Source organism: Phoca vitulina, unplaced genomic scaffold, assembly GCF_004348235.1.
Source record: "Phoca vitulina isolate PV1807 unplaced genomic scaffold, GSC_HSeal_1.0 scaffold19, whole genome shotgun sequence".
Taxonomy (NCBI): Eukaryota; Metazoa; Chordata; class Mammalia; order Carnivora; family Phocidae; genus Phoca; species Phoca vitulina.
In genome coordinates this window covers 25,223,659-25,244,187 of record NW_022589722.1, presented here as the reverse complement: position 1 = coordinate 25,244,187, position 20,529 = coordinate 25,223,659, and the positions used below count along the sequence as shown (strand labels likewise).

The 20,529-nt window shown below is 48.1% G+C and overlaps 2 protein-coding genes across 2 annotated transcripts; both read right to left on the bottom strand.

The window, feature by feature from the left end:
• Positions 1-268: 268 nt before the first annotated feature.
• Positions 269-2,925, bottom strand: TOMM22 (translocase of outer mitochondrial membrane 22). Its single transcript, XM_032416543.1, has 4 exons — positions 2,760-2,925; positions 2,396-2,514; positions 1,811-1,928; positions 269-1,578 (listed from the first exon to the last, which is right to left on the bottom strand). Exons 1-4 carry the CDS (start codon positions 2,874-2,876, stop codon positions 1,504-1,506), a joined length of 429 nt encoding a protein of 142 aa, XP_032272434.1. The 5' UTR covers positions 2,877-2,925; the 3' UTR covers positions 269-1,503.
• Positions 2,926-8,370: 5,445 nt separating this feature from the next.
• CBY1 (chibby family member 1, beta catenin antagonist) lies at positions 8,371-20,012 on the bottom strand. Its single transcript, XM_032416592.1, has 5 exons — positions 19,951-20,012; positions 12,566-12,681; positions 10,829-10,934; positions 10,626-10,744; positions 8,371-8,995 (listed from the first exon to the last, which is right to left on the bottom strand). Exons 2-5 carry the CDS (start codon positions 12,641-12,643, stop codon positions 8,915-8,917), a joined length of 384 nt encoding a protein of 127 aa, XP_032272483.1. The 5' UTR covers positions 12,644-12,681; positions 19,951-20,012; the 3' UTR covers positions 8,371-8,914.
• Between the last annotated feature and the right edge of the window lie 517 nt (positions 20,013-20,529).

Sequence of the window (20,529 nt, the reverse complement as noted above, 5' to 3'; positions counted from 1 at the left end):
ACTTCAGTATAACAGTGCTTTAGAAGAAAAACTCACTACCATTCTAAACCATTTTTTAGACCTATTTTGTGCTTTGGTCAAACCTCTCAAGCCTCAAAAATCCAGACAAGATATTCACTAAGTAGGATTTGGTTCAAAAGCCTGAGACATTTTTCAGTTTACAAAAACTAGGCTCAACAATCTGAGGAATCCTAATCTTAAGTACAGGTTTTCTTTACCAGCCCTGACAGGTGACCAGTGTTTTTCTCTGGTTAACAAGCTCAAAATCACATAGCAGAGGCCGTACTGGATCCAGCATTTCCTATGCAGTCTGGTAGATGACTTAACCTTTCTGTGACTGTTTCCTCCTCTGTAAAATAGGAATAGTACGACACCCTAAACTGTATAGTATTATTCTGATAAATATGATACACATAAAAGGCTCAGTACTGTTAATAGCACAGTGCTAATAAAAATTTGTTAAATGGAAAAACTGCGAAGTTCAAAGACAAGGCTACAGTTGGATTCATAATCAGCTCATCTCAGCAATTATTTTTAAAAGAACCAACCAAAAAAGTTCTATTTGCCACCCTTCCCTCCCTAGACCAGAAATCAGTATTATGTTATTCCCTATAAATCCTTTATGTCACTGTAGACTGTGCAAGTACATGGACCTAGTCCTTTGTTGGTGGATCTGAAAATGATTGCCTGAATTCAGGGCAAAGATTACTATTAAGAGGTTCTTGGCCAGAAATAAACATCTTTTTCACTTTGGAAGTTTAACTAACTTGGACCTGAGGGGTCAAACAGTGTTAAATGGCGGTGGCTAGCTGAGCTGAGAAGAAATGTGAGGGGCAGTCTAGTGATTTCGAGATGTGTATCACAAGTACATAGATGACACTTTCCATTGGAATCGTTTTTAATATTTAAATACAAAAAGTGAGCACTTACTTTTCTTTTTTTTTAGACAGACACACAGGTCTCTCATAGCCAAAATGGGCAGAGGAAATGAGCTCCTACTCTGTCCATCCTATGGTTGAAACTGCTGCCCGGCCCTCCCTCCTTTCCAACATAGGAATTCACAGTGGCTGTGTTACACTACGGCTGTAATGCATTGTGTATTTCATATCGTGTGCATGTCCCTTCCCAACATCTCCATGCTTAAAAACAAAAATGGTCAGGGGTACATCCTTCCCAGTGGCATCAGTTCCTATGCCACAATGGGATAGTGAGATCTTCCGGTCATGAGTGACTTAGTGAAAGGGGTGGGATGGCCAGAGCTGGAGTAACCGTCTGCATTCCTGAACTCGTATCAGAGTGAGAAGAGAAGAAATGGGACAGCGTGGAGGGCACGGTTGCAAGTTGGGAGTCTCCGTGAGACACTGGGGAGAATTCTCCCCACCAGGTTTAGATAGATCAATGTGCCAAAGTTTAAAAAAAAAAAAAATCCAAATAATCAGCAGTTCAAACACTATTGAATTTTCAAACTTGTCCCACCGAGACAAGTCATATAGCAGTAGCAATCTAGATCTTTCCAGGAAGTGAAGGTAGAGCCCCTGGCATTCCTCCTGAGAGCCCTGTGTTAGGCCCTAGAAGTATCTGGAAAAGAAAAGGAGGGGTATAAGGCATCACACAAGCCTAGGGATCACATTTCCACTTAACTGACTGGGCCGACAAGGTCTACACAAACTGCTGAGCACAGTCAGGTACCTAAAAAAGCATGGGCTGGAGCCCAATCTCTACCCACAAGTAACTGCTGGTCTCTGCAGGTGCTGGGAAATCAACAACCTGCCTCTCCACCACTGGCAACAGGCCCAGGGGCTGGGCTCACCTGCCGCTGCTGCAGTTGCTGTTGCTGCTCCATTTGCAACTTCTCGGTCTCAAAGACAACAGGAAGAACCAGGATCATGAAGGAAGTGGTCCCAATCCACAAGGCTGCCCTGGAAAACCTGCAGAGGGAGTGTGAGCATGAAAGCGAGACACAAAAACGGGCCCGCTTCACCAAGGAACCAGTAACCAAACCTCTCACGCGCCCGTGTTTTTGACAGGCGTGTTTCTACCCAACCCTTGCACCATACTCCCACCAGAAACAGGACGAGCAGTTCTGCCGGCCGTTTATCTCGTGCCAGCAGTTCCAACATTCTCCTGAGTTCTTACAAAGCTACTTATACAGCACATTGATTACCTCACATAATGTGAAACGATCCTCCCAACAACCCGACCCGTAAGAACTGCCACTTTAGGGAAAGGAAATGGAGACCAAGAAAGGTTAAGGTACCCACCAGCCCAAGGTCACTCAGTGGTCTAGGTGGCGGGCTGGTCTCCAACCCCCGTCTGCTACTTCCAAATCCCATGCTCATTCGCGGCACTTCAGTCACCCCAGGCACGCCCCAATGTCTTCGCCCTCGTCCCTTACCTGTACATTTTCTGAGCCACAAAGAGGGAGAGATCAAAAGTCGCTCCAGCCGCGGACCGGACCCTCTCTGGGAACATCTCCGTCAGACCCCACAGTCTCTCCGACAGGGTCTCATCTAGCTGTGGTGGAGGCGGCGCGGGTCTTGACCGAAGCAACGGCAACCACCCCCTGGGGCTAGGGCACCCTGCCGCGGCCCAGTGGGGGCCCTAACCCCGCCTCCCGGAGGAGACACCTCCCCCCGACCTCTCCGGGCTCCGCGACGCGCCTTCGTCCGAATCCCGCAGCACGCGGAGCTCACACCCCCGAGCCGGTCGCTCCCCGCCCGTAACTTCGCACCCCGCCCCACACCGCAGGGCCCCAGTACCTCCTCGTCGTCTTCCTCCTCCAGCTCCTCCTCAGTCTTCTCGGAATCGCCTTTCGGAAGCAATTCGTCCGGAGACAGAGGCGCCCCAGGACCGCCAGCGGCGGCGGCGGCGGCCATGGCTGCAGGGAGACACCGGAAGCGGAAGAGAGGAGGCAAGTGCAGCACCTCTGGCGGACAGAGGTGCTCTTCCGGGAGCCGGAGGCTGAAGTGCTGCGGAAGAACGACGCCTTCTGGCCGGCGGACTTCGGCTTTCTGCCAAGTAAGAAACACCTGGGAAATCTGATCCAGGTACAGAGTCGCGGTCCTTCCGCGGTAGTCATTCTCTTCGGTTTAGGGTGGGCCCAGAAATCTGCATTTTAATAAGCTCCCAGGGGCCACACTGAGACAAACACTAATCCAGTCTCATTTCCCCGAGGGGTGTGTTATTTGGTAGGAGTTAGATATTTGGAGGTTTATTGGTCTTTTGGGAAAAGGTCAAGTGAACAGTGCCAATGTACTAAGACAAAGGCAAGAATTAGCACTTATATACTTGAGTACCAGGCATTGTGTGTGTGTGTACTCATTTAATCGTCCCAGCAACCCACTGAGGTATGTACTATCATCCCTGGTTTAGAAATAAGGAAGTTGAGGCACAGTACAGGGGTGCGTGGCAAGTCCTTCTGAAGGATATAGTTCTTTTTTTTTTTAATTTATTTATTTTTTATTTTTTTAATTATGTTCAATTAGCCAACATACAGTACATCATTAGTTTTTGATGTAGTGTTCAACGACTCATTAGTTGCGTATAATACCCAGTGCTCATCCCATCATGTGCCCTCCTTAATACCCATCACCCGGTTACCCCATCCCCCACCCCCTCCCTTCTATAACCCTCATTGTGGTTCCCGGAGTCCAGAGTCTCTCATGAAGGATATATTTCTAGAAGTAAGTTTGCCGGCCAAAAAGTATGAACATTTAGTACTTTGCTCGATATTAGATAATTGCCCTCGAAATTATATCATATACTTTAATAATTGTAAATGGAAGTGTCCTTTTCCCCACACTGTCCCCAGCATTAGGTATTATCCATATTTTAATTTTTTGCCTTGATGGATTAAATCCTTCTTTTTATAATGTGCCACACAAGTTCTTTTTTTATTTTATTTATTTGAGAGAGAGAGCGCACAAGTAGGGGTGGGGGCAGAGGGAAAGGGAGAAGCAGGCTCCTTGCTGAGCGGGGAGCACATCACAGGGCTCTACCCCAGGACCCTGAGATCTTTTTTTTTTTAGATTTTGTTTATTTATTTGACAGAGAGAGACACAGCGAGAGAGGGAACACAAGCAGGGGGAGCAGGAGAGGGAGAAGCAGGCTTCTGTGGAGCAGGGAGCCCGATGCGGGGCTCGATCCCAGGGCTGTGATCATGACCTGAGCTGAAGGCAGACGCCTAACGACTGAGCCACCCAGGCACCCCAGGACCCTGAGATCATGACCTGAGCGGAAGACAGACACCCAACCGACTGAGCCACCCAGGTGCCCCTCACACAAGTTCTTAATACAAGGGTGATTTGATAAACACTTTGGCCAGCTGACCATGGAATCAGAGAATCTCAGGACTGAACAGTCCACGTCTCTATCTGATGCAGGACCATGTCCTTCATCCTGTGCTTACATAAGGAGGGGCAGGTATGTTTGCACTTCCTCCTGTAGCAGTCCTTGGTCCTTTTCAGCTCCAAACAGGGCAGCACTGACCATAGAAAGTTTTTATGGCGGGACGCCTGGATGGCTCAGTTGGTTGGGCGGCTGCCTTTGGCTCAGGTCATGATCCCAGGATCCTGGGATCAAGTCCCGCATGGGGCTTCTTGCTCAGCAGGGAGACCGCTTCTCCCTCTGCCCGCCACTCCCCTTGCTTGTATACACTTGTGCTCTCTCTCTGACAAATAAATAAAATCTTTAAAAAAAAAAAAAAGTTTTTATGTCTCAAAAGGGTGCTTACTGTATTATTCCATTGCATAAAGTTCAAAAAACCAGCAAAACCAATCTATGGTGTGGATTAGTGATTCCCTTTGAATACCTCAGAGGGGATAATATTTGGTAAGGGGCGGGGCACCGGGGTGGCTCAGTTGTTAAATGTCTGCCTTCGGCTCAGGTCATGATCCCAGGGTCCTGGGATCGAGCCCCATGTCGGGCTCCCTGCTCAGCGGGAAGCCTGCTTCTCCCTCTCCCGCTCCCCCCGCTTGTGTTCCCTCTCTCGCTGTGTCTCTCTCCGTCAAATAAATAAATAAAATCTTAAAAAAAAAAAATAAAAGAATTTTCAATAATTCTATCACTGAGGAGGGATAAAAAAAGGGGGGAGAATCATGCAGTACAGAGTATTAAAAGCCTTGGGAGAGATGCTAAGTGTTAATTTAATCGTTTTGCAGGAACTCAAGGTTTCCTCCTGAAGCCAACTGGAACCAGTCAGGACACTGACCTCCCTCCCCTTAGAGCCCAACAAAATGCAGTTAACCCTCCCTTACTTCATAATTTCCTTTATCTAATTTTGAGTCACGTAACTCCTCTCCCCTTTACTCAGACCCTTTCCACTTGTTAAAAATCCCTGGCTCTCCTGCTTCAGGGAGGCGAACTTGAGGCTTGTCTTCCCGGCTCCTCATTTGGCTGCAAGAATAAACTCTTGCCTTGCTGCACCCTTGAGGTCTGTTTCAGTGATCCGCTTTACTGCGCATCGGGCACTTGAACTTGGGTTCGGTTACAAAATGGGGATGGGTACAGAGTTTCAGCTTTATAAGTTGAAGCATCTGGAGATGGATGGTGGTAATGGGTGCACATCATTATGAATGTATTTGGTACCACTGAACTAATTATAAATGGTGAAGATGGTAAATTTTATGTTATGTGTATTCTGCCACAATAGAAAAAAATTTAAATTAAAAACAAATAGAAAATCAAAACTACTGGGGGAAAGGGGGGGGGGAAGAGGAGCCTCAAGAGGTTCAAGGAGGAGCTGCTGGAGAGGAAGAAGGGAAATTGGAGAAGAGTGGCTTCACTGAAGGTTTCAAGGAGAAATGCCGAGAGGCAGCAGAGAAGACGCAAGGCAAGAATGATGCCCGGCCAGGGGGCACTGTGGAAGGGTAAGGAGACAAATAAAGGTGCTAACAAGTGAGTGTGGATGCCCCAGGCAGGTGCACAGCTAACTTTGCCATTTGGATGGAGATGGGGTGTTCTGGAACCCCAGCCTCTGGCTCTTCTCCTACCCATCCCGCGAATCCATGATTTCACCTTTCCTGTTTCTGTCCTGTCAGAATTTGAAATTGGTGATACAGCGGTCCTTGATGTGGCTCAGTGGGCAGGCACAGACCCCTTTGAGAATCTTAGAAAAGCTGTAAGCCCCTCCCATAAAAAACACACATTAGCCTATATCTGCACAATTGTGCAGGTGGATCCCCTTGCGAGGCCTGTAGGACTCCCTCCCTGATGCCCCCAGAGCTTCCGTGCAGCTCCCCCGTAACAGTGCCCCGTAACTTGACCCGCAGTGCAGAAATTCCCAAAATTGTTGTAGTAGCACAAGAGATAGCGTCAATTAGATAGCACTATTTACTTGGGTGGCCCATCTGTAGCAGATTTGGCTCATAAAGTCTTTGAAGGAGGAAGAATTTTAACCAGAACCTGAAGGATGTATCTGACTAGAAAGGTAAGAACTTGAAAGTAGGGGCGCCTCGGTGGCTCAGTTGTTAAGCATCTGCCTTCGGCTCAGATCATGATCCCAGGGTCCTCGGATTGAGCCCCACATCGGGCTCCCTGCTCCGTGGGAAGCCTGCTTCTCCCTCCCCCACTCCCCTGCTTGTGTTCCCTCTCTTGCTCTGTCTCTGTCAAATAAATAAAATCTTTAAAAAAAAAAAAAAAACTTGAAAGTAGATAGCATCTCCCCAGTAAAAACACAAAGGTAGTGGTGGTGAGATGTAGCCACCTTCCTCTTTTCCTCATATCCATCAGCAAACACAAATTGATCGGGGCACCTGGATGGTTGTCACTTGAGCCTCTGATTCTTTTTTTTTTTTTTTAAAGATTTTATTTATTTATTTGACAGAGAGACACAGCGAGAGAGGGAACACAAGCAGGGGGAGAGGGAGAGGGAGAAGCAGGCTTCCCGCCAAGCAGGGAGCCCGATGCGGGGCTCGATCCCAGGACCCTGGGATCATGACCCGAGCCAAAGGCAGACACTTAACAACTGAGCCACCCAGGCGCCCTGAGCCTCTGATTCTTGATTTCAGCTCAAGTAATGATCTCAGGGTCATGAGATCGAGTCCCGCATTGGGAGTCTGCTGGAGGTTCTCTCCCCTCTCCCTCTGCCCCTCCCTGCTGTACACTCTCTAAAATAAATAAATCTTTTAAAAAAATTGATCATAGCACTCCTCTGCTCAAACTCACCGACAGCTTATTTCCCTTATCACTCAAAATAGAAGTCCTTCTTTACTGCAGAACTGTCCCACGTAATGGCTCCAGGGCTCTCTGGTGGCAGGGTGATGCGGGGACCCACATCACTGTGACAACCAAACCTGCCCCTCATGATTCCCAGGGTTTAGGTCCAGGCTCCACCCCTTCCAGCTGTGTCACCTTGAGGGAGCTCGTTTCTTCATCTAAAAGCAGGGGATGATAACAAACCTGAATTCTATGAGATTCAACAATAGGTGTCTGGCATCGAAGGCACTCAGTAAATGGTTGCTCCTGATGTGGGGCCAGGAATAAGCCAACTCTCAACTGCTGCCATTAGCTGGAGCATTTACATCCTGTTTACATTTGTATCCTCCGATTTCTTCTGAGTTATTCTCTCCTATATCAGAAGGTGAGCTTATGGGGTGGAGCCTCTATCCATCTCCCCTAGAGCTGGTCCATTAGAGGCCGTCCCCTACCAGCTCCTCCCTTTCACCAGGAGCTGGGAGTCAGCAGACTCTCACACTTCTGTATGATCCTGGACGTGCTTCTGAACTTCCTGGAACCTGGTTCCTTACCTCTGAGGACACCTGCTGCCAGTCCCCCATTCACAGGGCTAAGCTGCGGGAGACAAGAGTAGGAGGGCAAGGTGCTGAGGTCTGTTCCACGCAAGTCACAGGCTTTCAGAAACTGCTGACCATCGTATCCATCACCAGGCTAAAGCTCTGGGCTCTGTCCCCATCTCAGTGCCCTCCCCCTTAACTTTGGGAGCTGGGTTCCCTCTTACTGACTCCCTCCTCCAGCCACAGCAGCTCGGCTCACACAGACTTAGGCGCAAATTCCCTCTCTAGGAATGCAGCCCCCCACCCCGACCGCTCGACAAGACTGCCCGACGACTCGGTCCCTGTCAGGTCCAGGCTAGTCCCAAATCTCTGAAGGACAGCAGAGGAATCTGGGCAGAGAGACTGTTCTGTTTCCAGTCAGCCTCGGCGGATGCCCAGGAAGCTGGAATGCTTCTCCTGCAGGGGTGACGTTTCCCCACAACTTAAAAACTCTGTCTCTGGACAGCCAAACAGAAGCTTAGACTCCAGGGTCCACTGACTTCTTCAAGAACTGCTACTTTCATTTCTCAGTCACTTTGGCCACAGACAGATTATATACCATCATTTAATTTTGAGAAACTAAACAGAAAAGTAGCACAAAAATAGAGTGTTGCCGTGGAAGGCTGGGGCTCGCCACTGAGAAGCTGAAGCCAGAAGAGGGGGGTGGACTCGGCGAACAAGTATTCTTTAAAGGACAGAGGGAGTAGCCCGGGGGGGGGGCGGGCAGAGAACCAGGAGGGCTGTTCATCGGAGGACCCCAACACAGAGCTGTTTAGAAGTGCTCGTGCCACACCCCAAACACCAGCGTGAGCGGTGAGGCAATGAAGTCCAGCTGCTTCGGCCAGCGGCATCAGTCCAGCGAGGCGGAACCTGGGAAGGCATATTCGTACATGAAGTGACCACTGGCAGCCCCCCAGGGCTCGTTCCTGCTCACTGCCCTGGCCCGGGGTCCTGGTTTCTGCCAGCAATGGTGTACCTTCCTGCTGCCAACCTGAGGGGGGCCTTTCGCCCCATTATATGACCCTCTCTCCCAGTACCTAATCCCCTAGTTAGGCTACAAAAAACCCTCAGCTACATCCCACTCCTCTGGTCGGTGGACTTCTCCTAACGAATGTCCTTTTCTCCTAACGAGTATCTTCAGGGGCTCATTTCCTCCTGCGGCTGACACTCTTCAGCTCCTCCAATTCCTTCTCCATTAAGTGGGACTCAGCGGTGGTCTCAGACAGCTGAAATGAAGGCAGGAGACTGTTAGAAAGCAGGACCCTGGGCGCCTGGTGGCTCAGTCGTTAAGCGTCTGCCTTCGGCTCAGGTCATGATCCCAGGGTACTGGGATCGAGCCCCACATCGGGCTCCCTCCTCGGCAGGAGGCCTGCTCTCCCTCTCCCACTCCCACTGCTTGTGTTCCCTCTCTCGCTGTGTCTCTCTCTGTCAAATAAATAAATAAAATCTTTAAAAAAAAGAAAGAAAAAAAGCAGGACCCTTCTGGGCTGTGTCATGTTCGCAAGGGCAGCTCCGTGCACTGGGGAAAGACCCCCCGGCCTCTCTCTCACACCACTGATGCCCTCCACCGAGGGAACCCCTTGGGGAACTCCCAGGGCCTCCAGTACACAAAGAACAGCCACAATCCACCCTCACAACATTCTGGTCACCTAGGATTGCTTGGCATTCGCTGACTTAAAGACAGCAGGCCTCAGGATGAAAAAGGCAGACAATGGGCCATCCTAAGGCTAAAGAATTAGGGTCTGAATTGTTTCTGAGCCGTAGCTCACATAATGGTGATTAGGGGAAAAAATCCTTGAAAAAGAATGCCACTTTCCTCATTAGGATCTTTCAATGGACTTTAGAGTAGAAAGTGGAAGATACTCAGGACAGGGACAGAAACTTTACTCTCCAAAGTAGAGGTCAGCTGACTGCGGGGGGAAAAAGCTACACTTCTGAGCAATTCCCTATTCCAAGTGCTTTACTTGGACTATTAACTCAGTATGAGGCAGATCCTCTTTTGGTGCCTATTTCACTGATGAAGACACTAAGTTTCGACACATGGCGCCTTGAAATAATTGGCTGAAGTCACAAAACCAATGGCGGCGCTGCACAAGGAACCAGGCGGGTTGGCTCCCGAACGCGTGACAGCAAGGGCTCTCCTGCGTCCCAGTCTCCTCTCACCTGCAGCCCCAGGCCCAGCCGCCCGCTGGGTCTTTCGCAGCCACAAGGAACCGAGAGCAGCACAGAGCGTGCTCCTCGGCAAGTCTGAGCCCGCGTGATAAGGGACACCTCCAAGCCATGGGCAGACGGTCCTTCTTCCTGGAATGCCTTCATCCCATCCTCCATTCCTCCCTTTATCCTTCCACATTCAGCTCAAGTATCCCTTCCTCCGACACCCTCCTGACTCGACAGAATGACTTGTTCTCCCTCCTGTGCTGACACCCGGCCCAATGCAGACTCCAACCGTTGCCCTCACCATGAGGCCCTGTCGCTGTGTGTGCCTACTGCCCACCTCCCTGCTAGACTGTGAGCCCTTGAGAGCAGGGGCGCTGTCTGATCTGGATCTTTAGATTGAAAGCACCGTACCCGGGCTTGGATGGAATGACTCGCGATGGAGCCTCCCCACAAGAAAAGCCTAGGCAGGGACGCCTGGGTAGCTCAGTCGGTTAAGCGTCTGCCTTCGGCTCAGGTCATGATCCCAGGGTCCTGGGATCGAGCCCCGCATTGGGCTCCCTGCTCAGCGGGAGGCCTGCTTCTCCCTCTCCGGCTCCCCCTGCTTGTGTTCCCTCTCTTGCTGTCTCTCTGTCAAATAAATAAATAAAATCTTAAAAAAAAAAAAAAAGCCTAGGCGTCCCTTCCCATCGCCCTCCTCACCATGTCCAGCAGGATGTCCACCTTTAGGCGCAAGAGATTGTTCTCTTCCTCCAACTGCTGGTTCCGCCTGCGGAGGCGCTGGGCCTCCCTCCTGTCCACACCGCCATTAATCCCCGCCTCTGGGGGAAGGACAGAACGGGCAGTTACACAGGGGCTTTTGCTTCCACACTCTCTGTGGACACCACGGCAGGAGATCAGCCCACCTGCTATCCACTGGCCGTTTTCAAACTTCAGGCTTTGTCCCGCCAGGTTCATGGTGGGGGTTCCGTAGTCGAGGCCCAGCTCCACCTCCCGGGTTGACCGATCCAGCTGTGGACAAGACAGTCCCACTAATCGTGTGACCCCGGCAACTCATTCTTTCCTCTAATCATCACCGAGCACATTTTCTCGCTTTTGTTCAAAGTCAGAAAATCAAATAAGGTACAACAAAAACTTTTACACTATAAGAAGAAACCTCCCACTTTATTATACGATACATGTTTTCCAGAAAAACTATATATGCTGAAATTTGAATTATTTGACATCTGCTGGGCACTTCACAGTTTAAGAAATCTTTTTTTTTTTTTTTAAGATTTTATTTTTTTGACAGAGAGAGACACAGCGAGAGAGGGAACACAAGCAGGGGGAGTGGGAGAGGGAGAAGCAGGCTTCCCGCTGAGCAGGGAGCCCGATGCGGGGCTCGATCCCAGGACCCCGGGATCATGACCTGAGCCGAAGGCAGACGCTTAACGACTGAGCCACCCAGGCGCCCCCAGTTTAAGAAATCTTACTACAAATTTTTAATAAAGTAGAAAATCCTTTTTAGAGGTAATAAGCCCCTCCGTTATCCGTTGCTTACCATGGAGCTCCACAGGTCATGGAAAAAGCGTGAAATGCTAACTCCCGATCCATAGTTGTAGCTGGTCTGTAATGTGGTTTTGAGTTTCTACAACTCACTCAGCAGCCACGGGGCACCGGGACTAGGACTGGGCATTCCGGGATGAGCACAACCAGCCCTGCGCTCTAGGAGCTGCATCTGGAGCTTCAACACACCCTTGAATGCCATTAATGGTGGCAAAACATCATCCTTTGAGAAGGAATTTGATTCTCAGACACAATTAAAATCAATTCCTGGCCAGGTCTTGGGAATAAAGTGAAAGCTAGCTGGATAATACCATTTGGAGCCAAAAATCATCCTGCGATTGACCGTCTTACTAGGTTCTTGAACATGCTCTGATGATGACTTCCAAACAGGAGTTTAAAATGGTTTTTTGTGGGGGGTGCCTGGGTGGCTCAGTCGGTTAAGCGTCTGCCTTCAGCTCAGGTCATGATCCCAGGGTCCTGGGATCAAGTCCCACATCGGGCTCCCTGCTCAGCAGAGCAGTCTGTTTCTCCCTGTCCCTCTGCCCCTGCTCGTGTACTCTCTCTCTCTCTCGCTCACTCTCTCAAATAAATAAATAAAATCTTTAAAAAAAAAAATTTTTTTTTGGGGGGGGCGCCTGGGTGGCTCAGTCGTTAAGTGTCTGCCTTCAGCTCAGGTCATGATCCCAGGGTCCTGAGATCGAGCCCCATGTTGGGCTCCCTGCTCCTCGGGAAGCCTGCTTCTCCCTCTCCCACTCCCCCTGCTTGTGTTCCCTCTCTCGCTGTGTCTCTCTCTGTCAAATAAATAAATAAAATTTAAAAAAAAAAAAAAAAATTTTTTTAAGTTTACTTATTTACGTAATCTCTATACCCAACATGGGGCTCAAACTCATGACCGCAAGATCAAGAGTTGCATGCTTTTCTGACTGAGCCAGCCAGGTGCCCCAGGAGTTAAAAATATCTTTAGCAATAGCAATAATATGAATTAGAAGGATGTCCTCCTTACAAGGATGCCTCTGGAGAACCACACTTTCCATCAGAGACCAGGCTTGATGCTCCAGTCCCTGCACACTGGGATGGGCCCCAGCAGTGATACTCACATTATGCAGGTTGGAGAGAGAAGCGGACTTCCGAGGGGGCGTCTTCTTGGGACTGAACGTATTCCCAAAGAGAGGCATCTTGGACCTGATGAAGGAAAGGTCGATGCTCCCTTCTCCTACCGTCAGAAAAAGTCACAGATACAAACAGATGGGTCAATGACCTTACGCCACCGTCCTCAAATCATGAAAACATACATCTTACCACGTGGCTCTTAACATCCTGGTGATGGTACACATGTGTTGAGAGCTCACTAGGGAGAATGCTTAATGAACCCCTTGCATGAAACACCTCAATTCTCACAACCACGCTTTGTTTACTCCCCTTGTTATCCCCATTGAACAGATGAGGTTTAGAAAGATTAAGGCCCTAAGTGGTCACTAGAATTTCAGTGCAGGACTGTGGGGCTCTACAGTTTCGTCACCACGGGCAAATGCGTAACTTGCCTGTTTCAAGTTTTGTCATGAGGTGACATCACCAGATTTACAGTCTAGCACAAGGAATGCAATCTTGCTCGTTCCTGGATGCTCGTGAGAATCACATGTAGGGCAAGAGCCCCTGCACAGACTCCACTTTTTATTTTTATTTTTTTAAAGATTTTATTTATTTATTTGACAGAGAGAGATACAGCAAGAGAGGGAACACAAGCAGGGGGAGTGGGAGAGGGAGAAACAGGCTTCCCGCTGAGCAGGGAGCCCGATGCGGGGCTCGATCCCAGGACCCTGGGACCATGACCTGAGCTGAAGGCAGACGCTTAACGACTGAGCCACCCAGGCGCCCCACAGACTCCATGAGAATGGCGTCCCTCACTCAGTCCTATGTCAGAAGGCCACCTGTCCTGTGTGGCAGGTGAGGTGTCCAGTGGAAGGAGGAGGCCCACCACATGGCAGGGCTGACAACACCGCACATTTGCTTTCAGCACATTGCAACCTACTGCAATTCACACAGGCCCAGTGAAGTGGATTTACTGACACTGCCCCTTTTGGGGGTGGGGAGGTGGGGTAAATATTTTTGTATATTTATGTGTAACACAGAAAAGTATACAGATTGTAAATGTATGGCTTCATGAATTTTTACTACACACACACACCGCCCCGACTCCTGTGTAGCCACCCTCCAGATCAGGACACAGAACATTTCATCACCCTGCCTACCTCGCCCAGCAGCTTTATATCCAGGGATTCATGCACTATGTCTTCTTCTGTGTTTGGTTTTTTTCACTTGATATCATGTTTGTGAGACTTGTCTGTGTTCTGTGTGTAGTTAAGAGTTTGTTCATTCACATTGCAGTAAAATATTCTGAGTAAGTGGACATTTGGATTGTTTTGTTTTTGTCAATTACAAACAGTAATGCTAAGAACATACATGGAGATGTACTTCTGTACATGTAAGTATACTTCTCTGATTCTATACCCAGGGGTGGAATTGTGGAGTTGTCGAGTATTCATATATTCGCTGTAGTAGATACTGCTAAATGGTTTTCCAAAGTGGTTGAGCCAATTTATATGTCCTACCAACAGTGTATGAACTTTTGAACTTTAGGCATTTCCTATCTTTTTCATTTATCTATTCTGGTAGTTATGTAGTTGTACTGCATTGAGTGCTTAAATTGCTTTTCCCCAATAAGTATTTAAATGGAGCACCTTTTCATATACTCATCGGACATTTAGATACCCTCTTTTGTGACATGCTTGTTCAAGTCTTTTGCCACTTTTCTACTGGGCTTTCTACCATTTTCTTATTGATTTGTAATGGCTCTCTATATATGCTGACTATAAGTCCTTTATTGTAGAGAGAGAATACTGAAAATATCTTCTCCCAATCTGGGACTTGTCTTCCTGCTTTCTTATTGGCTTCTTTTTGATTAAAGAAGTTCTTAACTTTAATGGAATCTATCAATTTATTTATTTATTTATTTATTTATTTATTTATTTATTTATATTTTTAAAAGATTTTATTTATTTATTTATTTGACAGGGAGAGACATAGCGAGAGAGGGAACGCAAGCAGGGGGAGTGGGAGAGGGAGAAGCAGGCTTCCCGCTGAGCGGGAGCCCGATGAGGGGCTGGATCCCAGGACCCCGGGATCATGACCTGAGCAAAAGGCAGACGCTTAACGACTGAGCCACCCAGGCACCCCTCTATCAATTTTATTTAATGATTAGTGTTTTGTATCCTACTTAAGAAATTATTGCCTAGGGCGCCTGGGTGGCTCCGTTGGTTAAGCGACTGCCTTCGGCTCAGGTCATGATCCTGGAGTCCTGGGATCGAGTCCCACATCAGGCTCCCCCTTCTCTGTGGGGAGCCTGCTTCTCCCTCTGCCTCTGCCTGCCACTCCCCCTGCTTGTGCTCATTCTCTCTCTCTCTCTGTCAAATGGATAAATAAAATCTTTATTTATTTATTTAGTTTTTTAGATTTTATTTATTTATTTGACAGAGAGAGAGATAGCGAGAGCAGAAACACAAGCAGGGGGAGTGGGAGAGGGAGAAGCAGGCTTCCTGCCGAGCAGGGAGCCCGATGTGGGACTCGATCCCAGGACCCTGGGATCATGACCTGAGCTGAAGGCAGATGCTTAACGATTGAGCCACCCAGGCGCCCTGGATAAATAAAATCTTTAAAAAAAAAAAAAGAAATTTTGCCTACTCCAAGGTCATATTTTTTTTTTTTTTACCATTCCAAGGTCATATTTTCATATATATAACCTTCTGCAAATTTTATTGTTTTAGCTTTCACATTTAGGACTATGATTCATCTGGAATTAATTTTTGTACAAGGTGTGAGACAGAGGTCAAGGTTCATTTCTTCCCAGATATTACCCAATTTTAATTTATAATACACAAGTAGTTTAAAAAGATTCCTTCTAAGAAACTGTAGACTGAAAATAACCATAACAAAAGCACAAATGAACAAAAGGACACAGAGCTCTTGATTTTCCTACTCCTATGTATAAAATCTTCCTCCGCCACATTATGAGATAAAAACAGTAATGAATTGAGTGCCTGGGTGGCCCAGTCAGGTAAGCATCTGCCTTCAGCTCAGGTCATGATCTCAGGGTCGGGGGATCAAGCCTGGCATCAGGCTCCCTGCTCAGCAGGGAGTCTGTTTCTCCCTCTGCCCCTCCCCCTACTTGTGCGTGTGCACGCACTCTCTCTCTGTCTCTCTCAAATAAATAAAATCCTAAAAAAACCCAAAACAGTAATGAATTAATCACATCTGACAAAAAGCTGGCCATAAAAAGAGAGAACTTCTCAAGACCATGTGAAACAAGGTTTATATCAACTATCATTAAAAGATAACTCATTGTATGAATCCATCACAATTACGAAGACACGCCCTCAATGAGAACGTGACGAAAAACTGTGCTGTTTTCAGTGATGTAGAAATTAATGTCACTAAGATTAATGATAAAAGTCTAGAAGGTTCTTTGGAGGTATTACTATATAATACAGAAGTTCATGTCTGTATGATTTATAAATAAATAAAAAAAAAGATATTTGGAGCAGGTGTACTCATGAGAGTTTCATTGGTAGGTGTGTATTTATGATTAAAAACAGCAGTAGATCCACAACCTAGGGGATGGCATTTGAGCCTGGGCATAATATGAGTACTTGGACAAAGCAGAATGCTTCCAGCTTGGTGGTGGATGGGACAGCAGTGGGGACCAAGATGCTGAGAGAGATTGAAGCTGCGCTACCGTGTCATCCAGACCAGTGGAAGGCTCTGGCATTGTTTCTCTGGAGAAAAGTAAAAGGGTGGAAGAGAGAAGACAATTAATCTGATGTCTGTAGAGGGCAGAACAAGACTGAAATGAGAATATCTGGGAAGAAATTGTTTAACTCCAAAAAGAAAAGAGCACAGTAACATAAACTAGTATCACTTTCTGCCTAGCCACCATGGGTTGGGCCCAATGCTGAGCACACTTCATAGATTTCTTTTATTCCTTGCAGCAACCCCATTAGGTAGGTGTTTTCCTATCCATATCAGAGGTGAGAAGACTACGGTGTGGAGAAGTTAGCCAATTTTCCCAGGGTCCACAGCCATGGTCAGCTGGCTAAAGGTATATATCAAATTACTCTCATATTAATAACTAGTGGGGTACATCATAAAAAGAAGCATTTTCATCCACCATATTGGCAAAACTTAAAAGATGAAAAATATACAATGCTCGTGAGGGTGTGGATAAAAAGACACTTTAGTTTTCTTTAGGTGGAAACATAAGATGCTGTAATTTTCCCAGTTAGGCAAAACCTAGCAAAATTTTAAACATGCATACTTGGGGCGCCTGGGTGGCTCAGTCATTAAGCGTCTGCCTTCGGCTCAGGTCATGATCCCAGGGTCCTGGGATCAAGCCCCACATCAGGCTCTCTGCTCAGCGGGAAGCCTGCTTCTCCCTCTCCCACTCCCCCTGCTTGTGTCCCTCTCTTGCTGTGTCTCTGTCAAATAAATAAATAAAATCTTTAAAAAAAATAAAATAAAATAAATGTGGGGCGCCTGGGTGGCTCAGTTGGTTAAGCGACTGCCTTCGGCTCAGGTCATGGTCCTGGAGTCCCGGGATCGAGTCCCGCATCGGGCTCCCTGCTCAGCGGGGAGTCTGCTTCTCCCTCTCCCGCTCCCCCCTCTTGTGCTCTCTCTCTCTCTCATTCTCTCTCTCAAATAAATAAATAAAATCTTTAAAAAAAAAAAAAAAAATGTGCATACTTTTTGGCCGCCAAATCTAAAAATTTATCCTCCAGAAAGAATTGGACATGTATATACATATGTTCCCTACTGTTGGTAACAGTGAAAAATAAAAAAACAATCCAAAATGTCTACCAATGGTTGGTATAGCCAAATACATTGTAGCACATTATTCTAACAGAATGCAACAGGACAAGTAAAAACAATGAGGCAGCTGTGTATGGACTGACCTGGAAAGACCTCCAACACACTTTAAACATTAAGAAAGCAAGATGCAGTACTATAATGCCATAAGAGAAGACAGAAAGAAAAAAAAAGGCAAGAATATAGGTGTGTACATTAAAAAATAGAAAAAAATCTGGAAAGATACACCAAACTGCTCACTGTGGTTAAATGTGGGAAGGGGAGTAGGATGGTGGCTTTAGTAAAATCATCTTTTTATAGGTAAAAAGTGGTGGTCAAGTGGTAGCAGTTTCATATGCTCTAATAATATCGAATTATACTGGGCGCCTGGGTGGCTCAGTCGGTGAAGCGTCTGCCTTCGGCTCAGGTCATGATCTCAGCGTCCTGGGATGGAGTCCCGCATCAGGCTCTCTGCTCAGCGGGAAGCCTGCTTCTCCCTCTCCCTCTGCTCCTCCCCCTGCTCATGCTCTCTCTGTCTCAAATAAATAAATAAAATCTTTAAAAAAAAAATTTTTTTTTTAAATATCGAATTATATTAAATAAATATACTTCTGGGGGCGCCTGGGTGGCTCAGTCAGTTAAGCAGTTGCCTTTGGCTCTGGTCATGATCTCTGGGTCCTGGAATCAAGCCCCATGTCGAGCTCCCTGCTCAGCAGGGACTCTGCTTCTCCCTCTGCCCCTCCCCCTACTCGTGCGAGCGTTCTTTTAAAAAAGAAATATACTGAGGCACCTGGGTGGCTCAGATGGTTAAGCGTCTGCCTTCGGCTCGGGTCATGATCTCAGGGTCCTGGGATCGAGCCCCACGTCTGGCTCCTGGCTCAGTGGGGAGCCTGCTTCTCCCTCTGCCTCTCCCCCACTCATGCTCTCTCTCTCTCTCTCTCTCTCTCTCTCTGTATCTCTGTGTCTCGAATGAATAAATAAAATCTTTAAAAAAAAAAAAAAAAAAGAAATATACTGGGATGCCTGGGTGGCTCAGTCGGTAAAGCAATTGCCTTCCGTTCTGGTCATGATCCCAGGACCCTCCCAGGACCTGGGATCAAGCCCCACATTGGCCTCCTTGCTCAGCAGGGAGCCTGCTTCTCCCTCTGCCTGCTTCTTCCTCTGCCTGTCGACCCCTTGCTTGTGCTCTCTCTCTCTCAAATAAATAAAGTCATTTAAAAAATTAACAAAAAGAAATATACTTTTGGATTTAATAAATTACTACAATGATAATATGTTAATTATGAAAAACGAAACAAATGAACAAAAAACAACTAAAAAGCAGCCCCTCCCCCTCCAAAAACCTGGAGACATCTGAAGAAGGAAAAATACTTGGCCAAGTTGTTCTTGCAAAGCCTGCAATTGTGCTAAGAGTACTACGCCTAAGCCTATCACTTGGACACAACAGACCAAGTACCAGGTCTGGCTCTGCCACCTCAATTGCATGCTAAACCCTGGCCAAATTACTTTCTTTCTCAGGGTTTTAACAGGGGCACTTCCCTTGTGACCTCATTAATTCTCATAACCCTTAAACAGAGAACTATCATCAATATATTACAGGCGAGGAAAAGGAAGTGTCTGGACGAGATGCCTTTTAAGTCATACCCAATAATCCACAAACAACTTTGACTGAGACCCTAAGATCCTGGAACACTGTGTGGACCCTGAGGCCCCAGCTGAGCCCCTTGGCCCAAGGCAGCTGTCTCTCTAGTGAAACTCCCTGGAGAGAGAGGGCTCAGCTCTAAGAAAGAGAAGGGAGAGTATCTGGGTTCCAATCATGGCTCTGCCGCGCAGCCCCACTTGGACCCCAGGACTTACATTCTCTGGGCCTCAGGCTTATTTATAAACTGGGATAACAACAGTACCCACTTACAGGTTGTTATAGTGTTTATAAAAATCGGTGGCATTTGATGCTCACAACAACCCTGAGAAACAGATCGAGGTAAGTATGTCCCAGGCAACAGATCAGACAACTGAGGCTTTAAAAAGTTAAGTAACTTGTCCCCAGTCACACGGTGGGAAGGTAGTGGAATTGGGCTTCAAATAAGGTCTACTCCTCTGCGCTGGTAATAATCACTTCATCACTGCGCAGTGCTTTACAGTTTGCAATGGGCCATAAAATACATTATCCTGTTTTAATCTAACAAGAAGGTGAGGGAGTAGTTTTTGGCTTTCACTGGATTCTCAAAGAGTTCAGAGCTAGCCCAGTACGCGCCGCGCAGATACGCTGCCACCCCGGGCCGCTGGACTCAACTAACGGTAGAGAACAAACGTTCACACGCACGCCCTTGAAGCCTCTTCGCAGCCGATTTACCCGGAGGAATTACCAACCCAGTTTATAATCGAGGCGAGAAGGGCGGTGACCGGCCTGGGGTGAACCCAGCCTCCGCCCCCTATCCCGCGCCCTCGGGCCGCTCCAGCGGCTGGGAAGCCCTGGGTCCCCTGGGAAACGCCCGGGCGTCCCACCCCTCCTCCGGCCCTGGGGCGACGCTGTGCTTAGCCCTAGCGCATCCCAGAAGCCCGGGTCCAAACGCACACCAATACTTGCCGGAAACCGCCTGCAGGGGTGCACGTCACCTCGACCACGGCTCCGGCGCTGCTCCGCCCCCCTCCGCCTGTGTGCGCATGCGCAACCCCGCCCCGGACTCTACCATCGCGGGAGGCGGGGGTGCCCGGCGTGGTGGGGTGCACAACGGGAGCCTACGCGAGGCACCAGAAACGCTTGAGGACTGCCCTCGGTATATTAAAGAGACTCCGGAGGGGATGTCTCCTGGAGTCACTTACATTCCCCGTGCCACAGACTGGGAAGAGGAACCACAAACCCATTGGTCTGGTCTCCCCAGCCGCCTGGGGCCGTCACCGTGGTAACGGCGTCTCGCGGGCGCCGCCGGGGTTCACCACGGTTCCATTGTTGTGGGAAAGGTGGAAGTGGTGACAGCGCCTGGCGTTGCCTTGAGAACGCCAGGACTCACAGTAGCAAAATGGGCCTCTCCCCGACGCCCCTCCTCCTCTTCTTCCTCCTCCCCGACCACAAAGCAAAGGGCACCCCTTCCTGGTGCATGTGGGGGCAACAGGTGTCGGATGTCCCATCCAGGACTTTGCGGGGTCCGCTGAAGGACCCGTGGCG

Coding starts and splice junctions, on each gene's coding strand:
- TOMM22 (XM_032416543.1), bottom strand. CDS start 2,876: ATGGCCGCCGCCGCCGCCGCTGGCGGTCCTGGGGCGCCTCTGTCTCCG. Junction 2,515..2,759: donor AGGAGGAAGACGACGAGGAG/GTACTGGGGCCC, acceptor CCTCCACCACAG/CTAGATGAGACCCTGTCGGA. Junction 1,929..2,395: donor GTGGCTCAGAAAATGTACAG/GTAAGGGACGAG, acceptor CTCCCTCTGCAG/GTTTTCCAGGGCAGCCTTGT.
- CBY1 (XM_032416592.1), bottom strand. CDS start 12,643: ATGCCTCTCTTTGGGAATACGTTCAGTCCCAAGAAGACGCCCCCTCGG. Junction 10,935..12,565: donor CTCTCTCCAACCTGCATAAT/GTGAGTATCACT, acceptor TCTTGTCCACAG/CTGGATCGGTCAACCCGGGA. Junction 8,996..10,625: donor TGGACATCCTGCTGGACATG/GTGAGGAGGGCG, acceptor CCTTCATTTCAG/CTGTCTGAGACCACCGCTGA.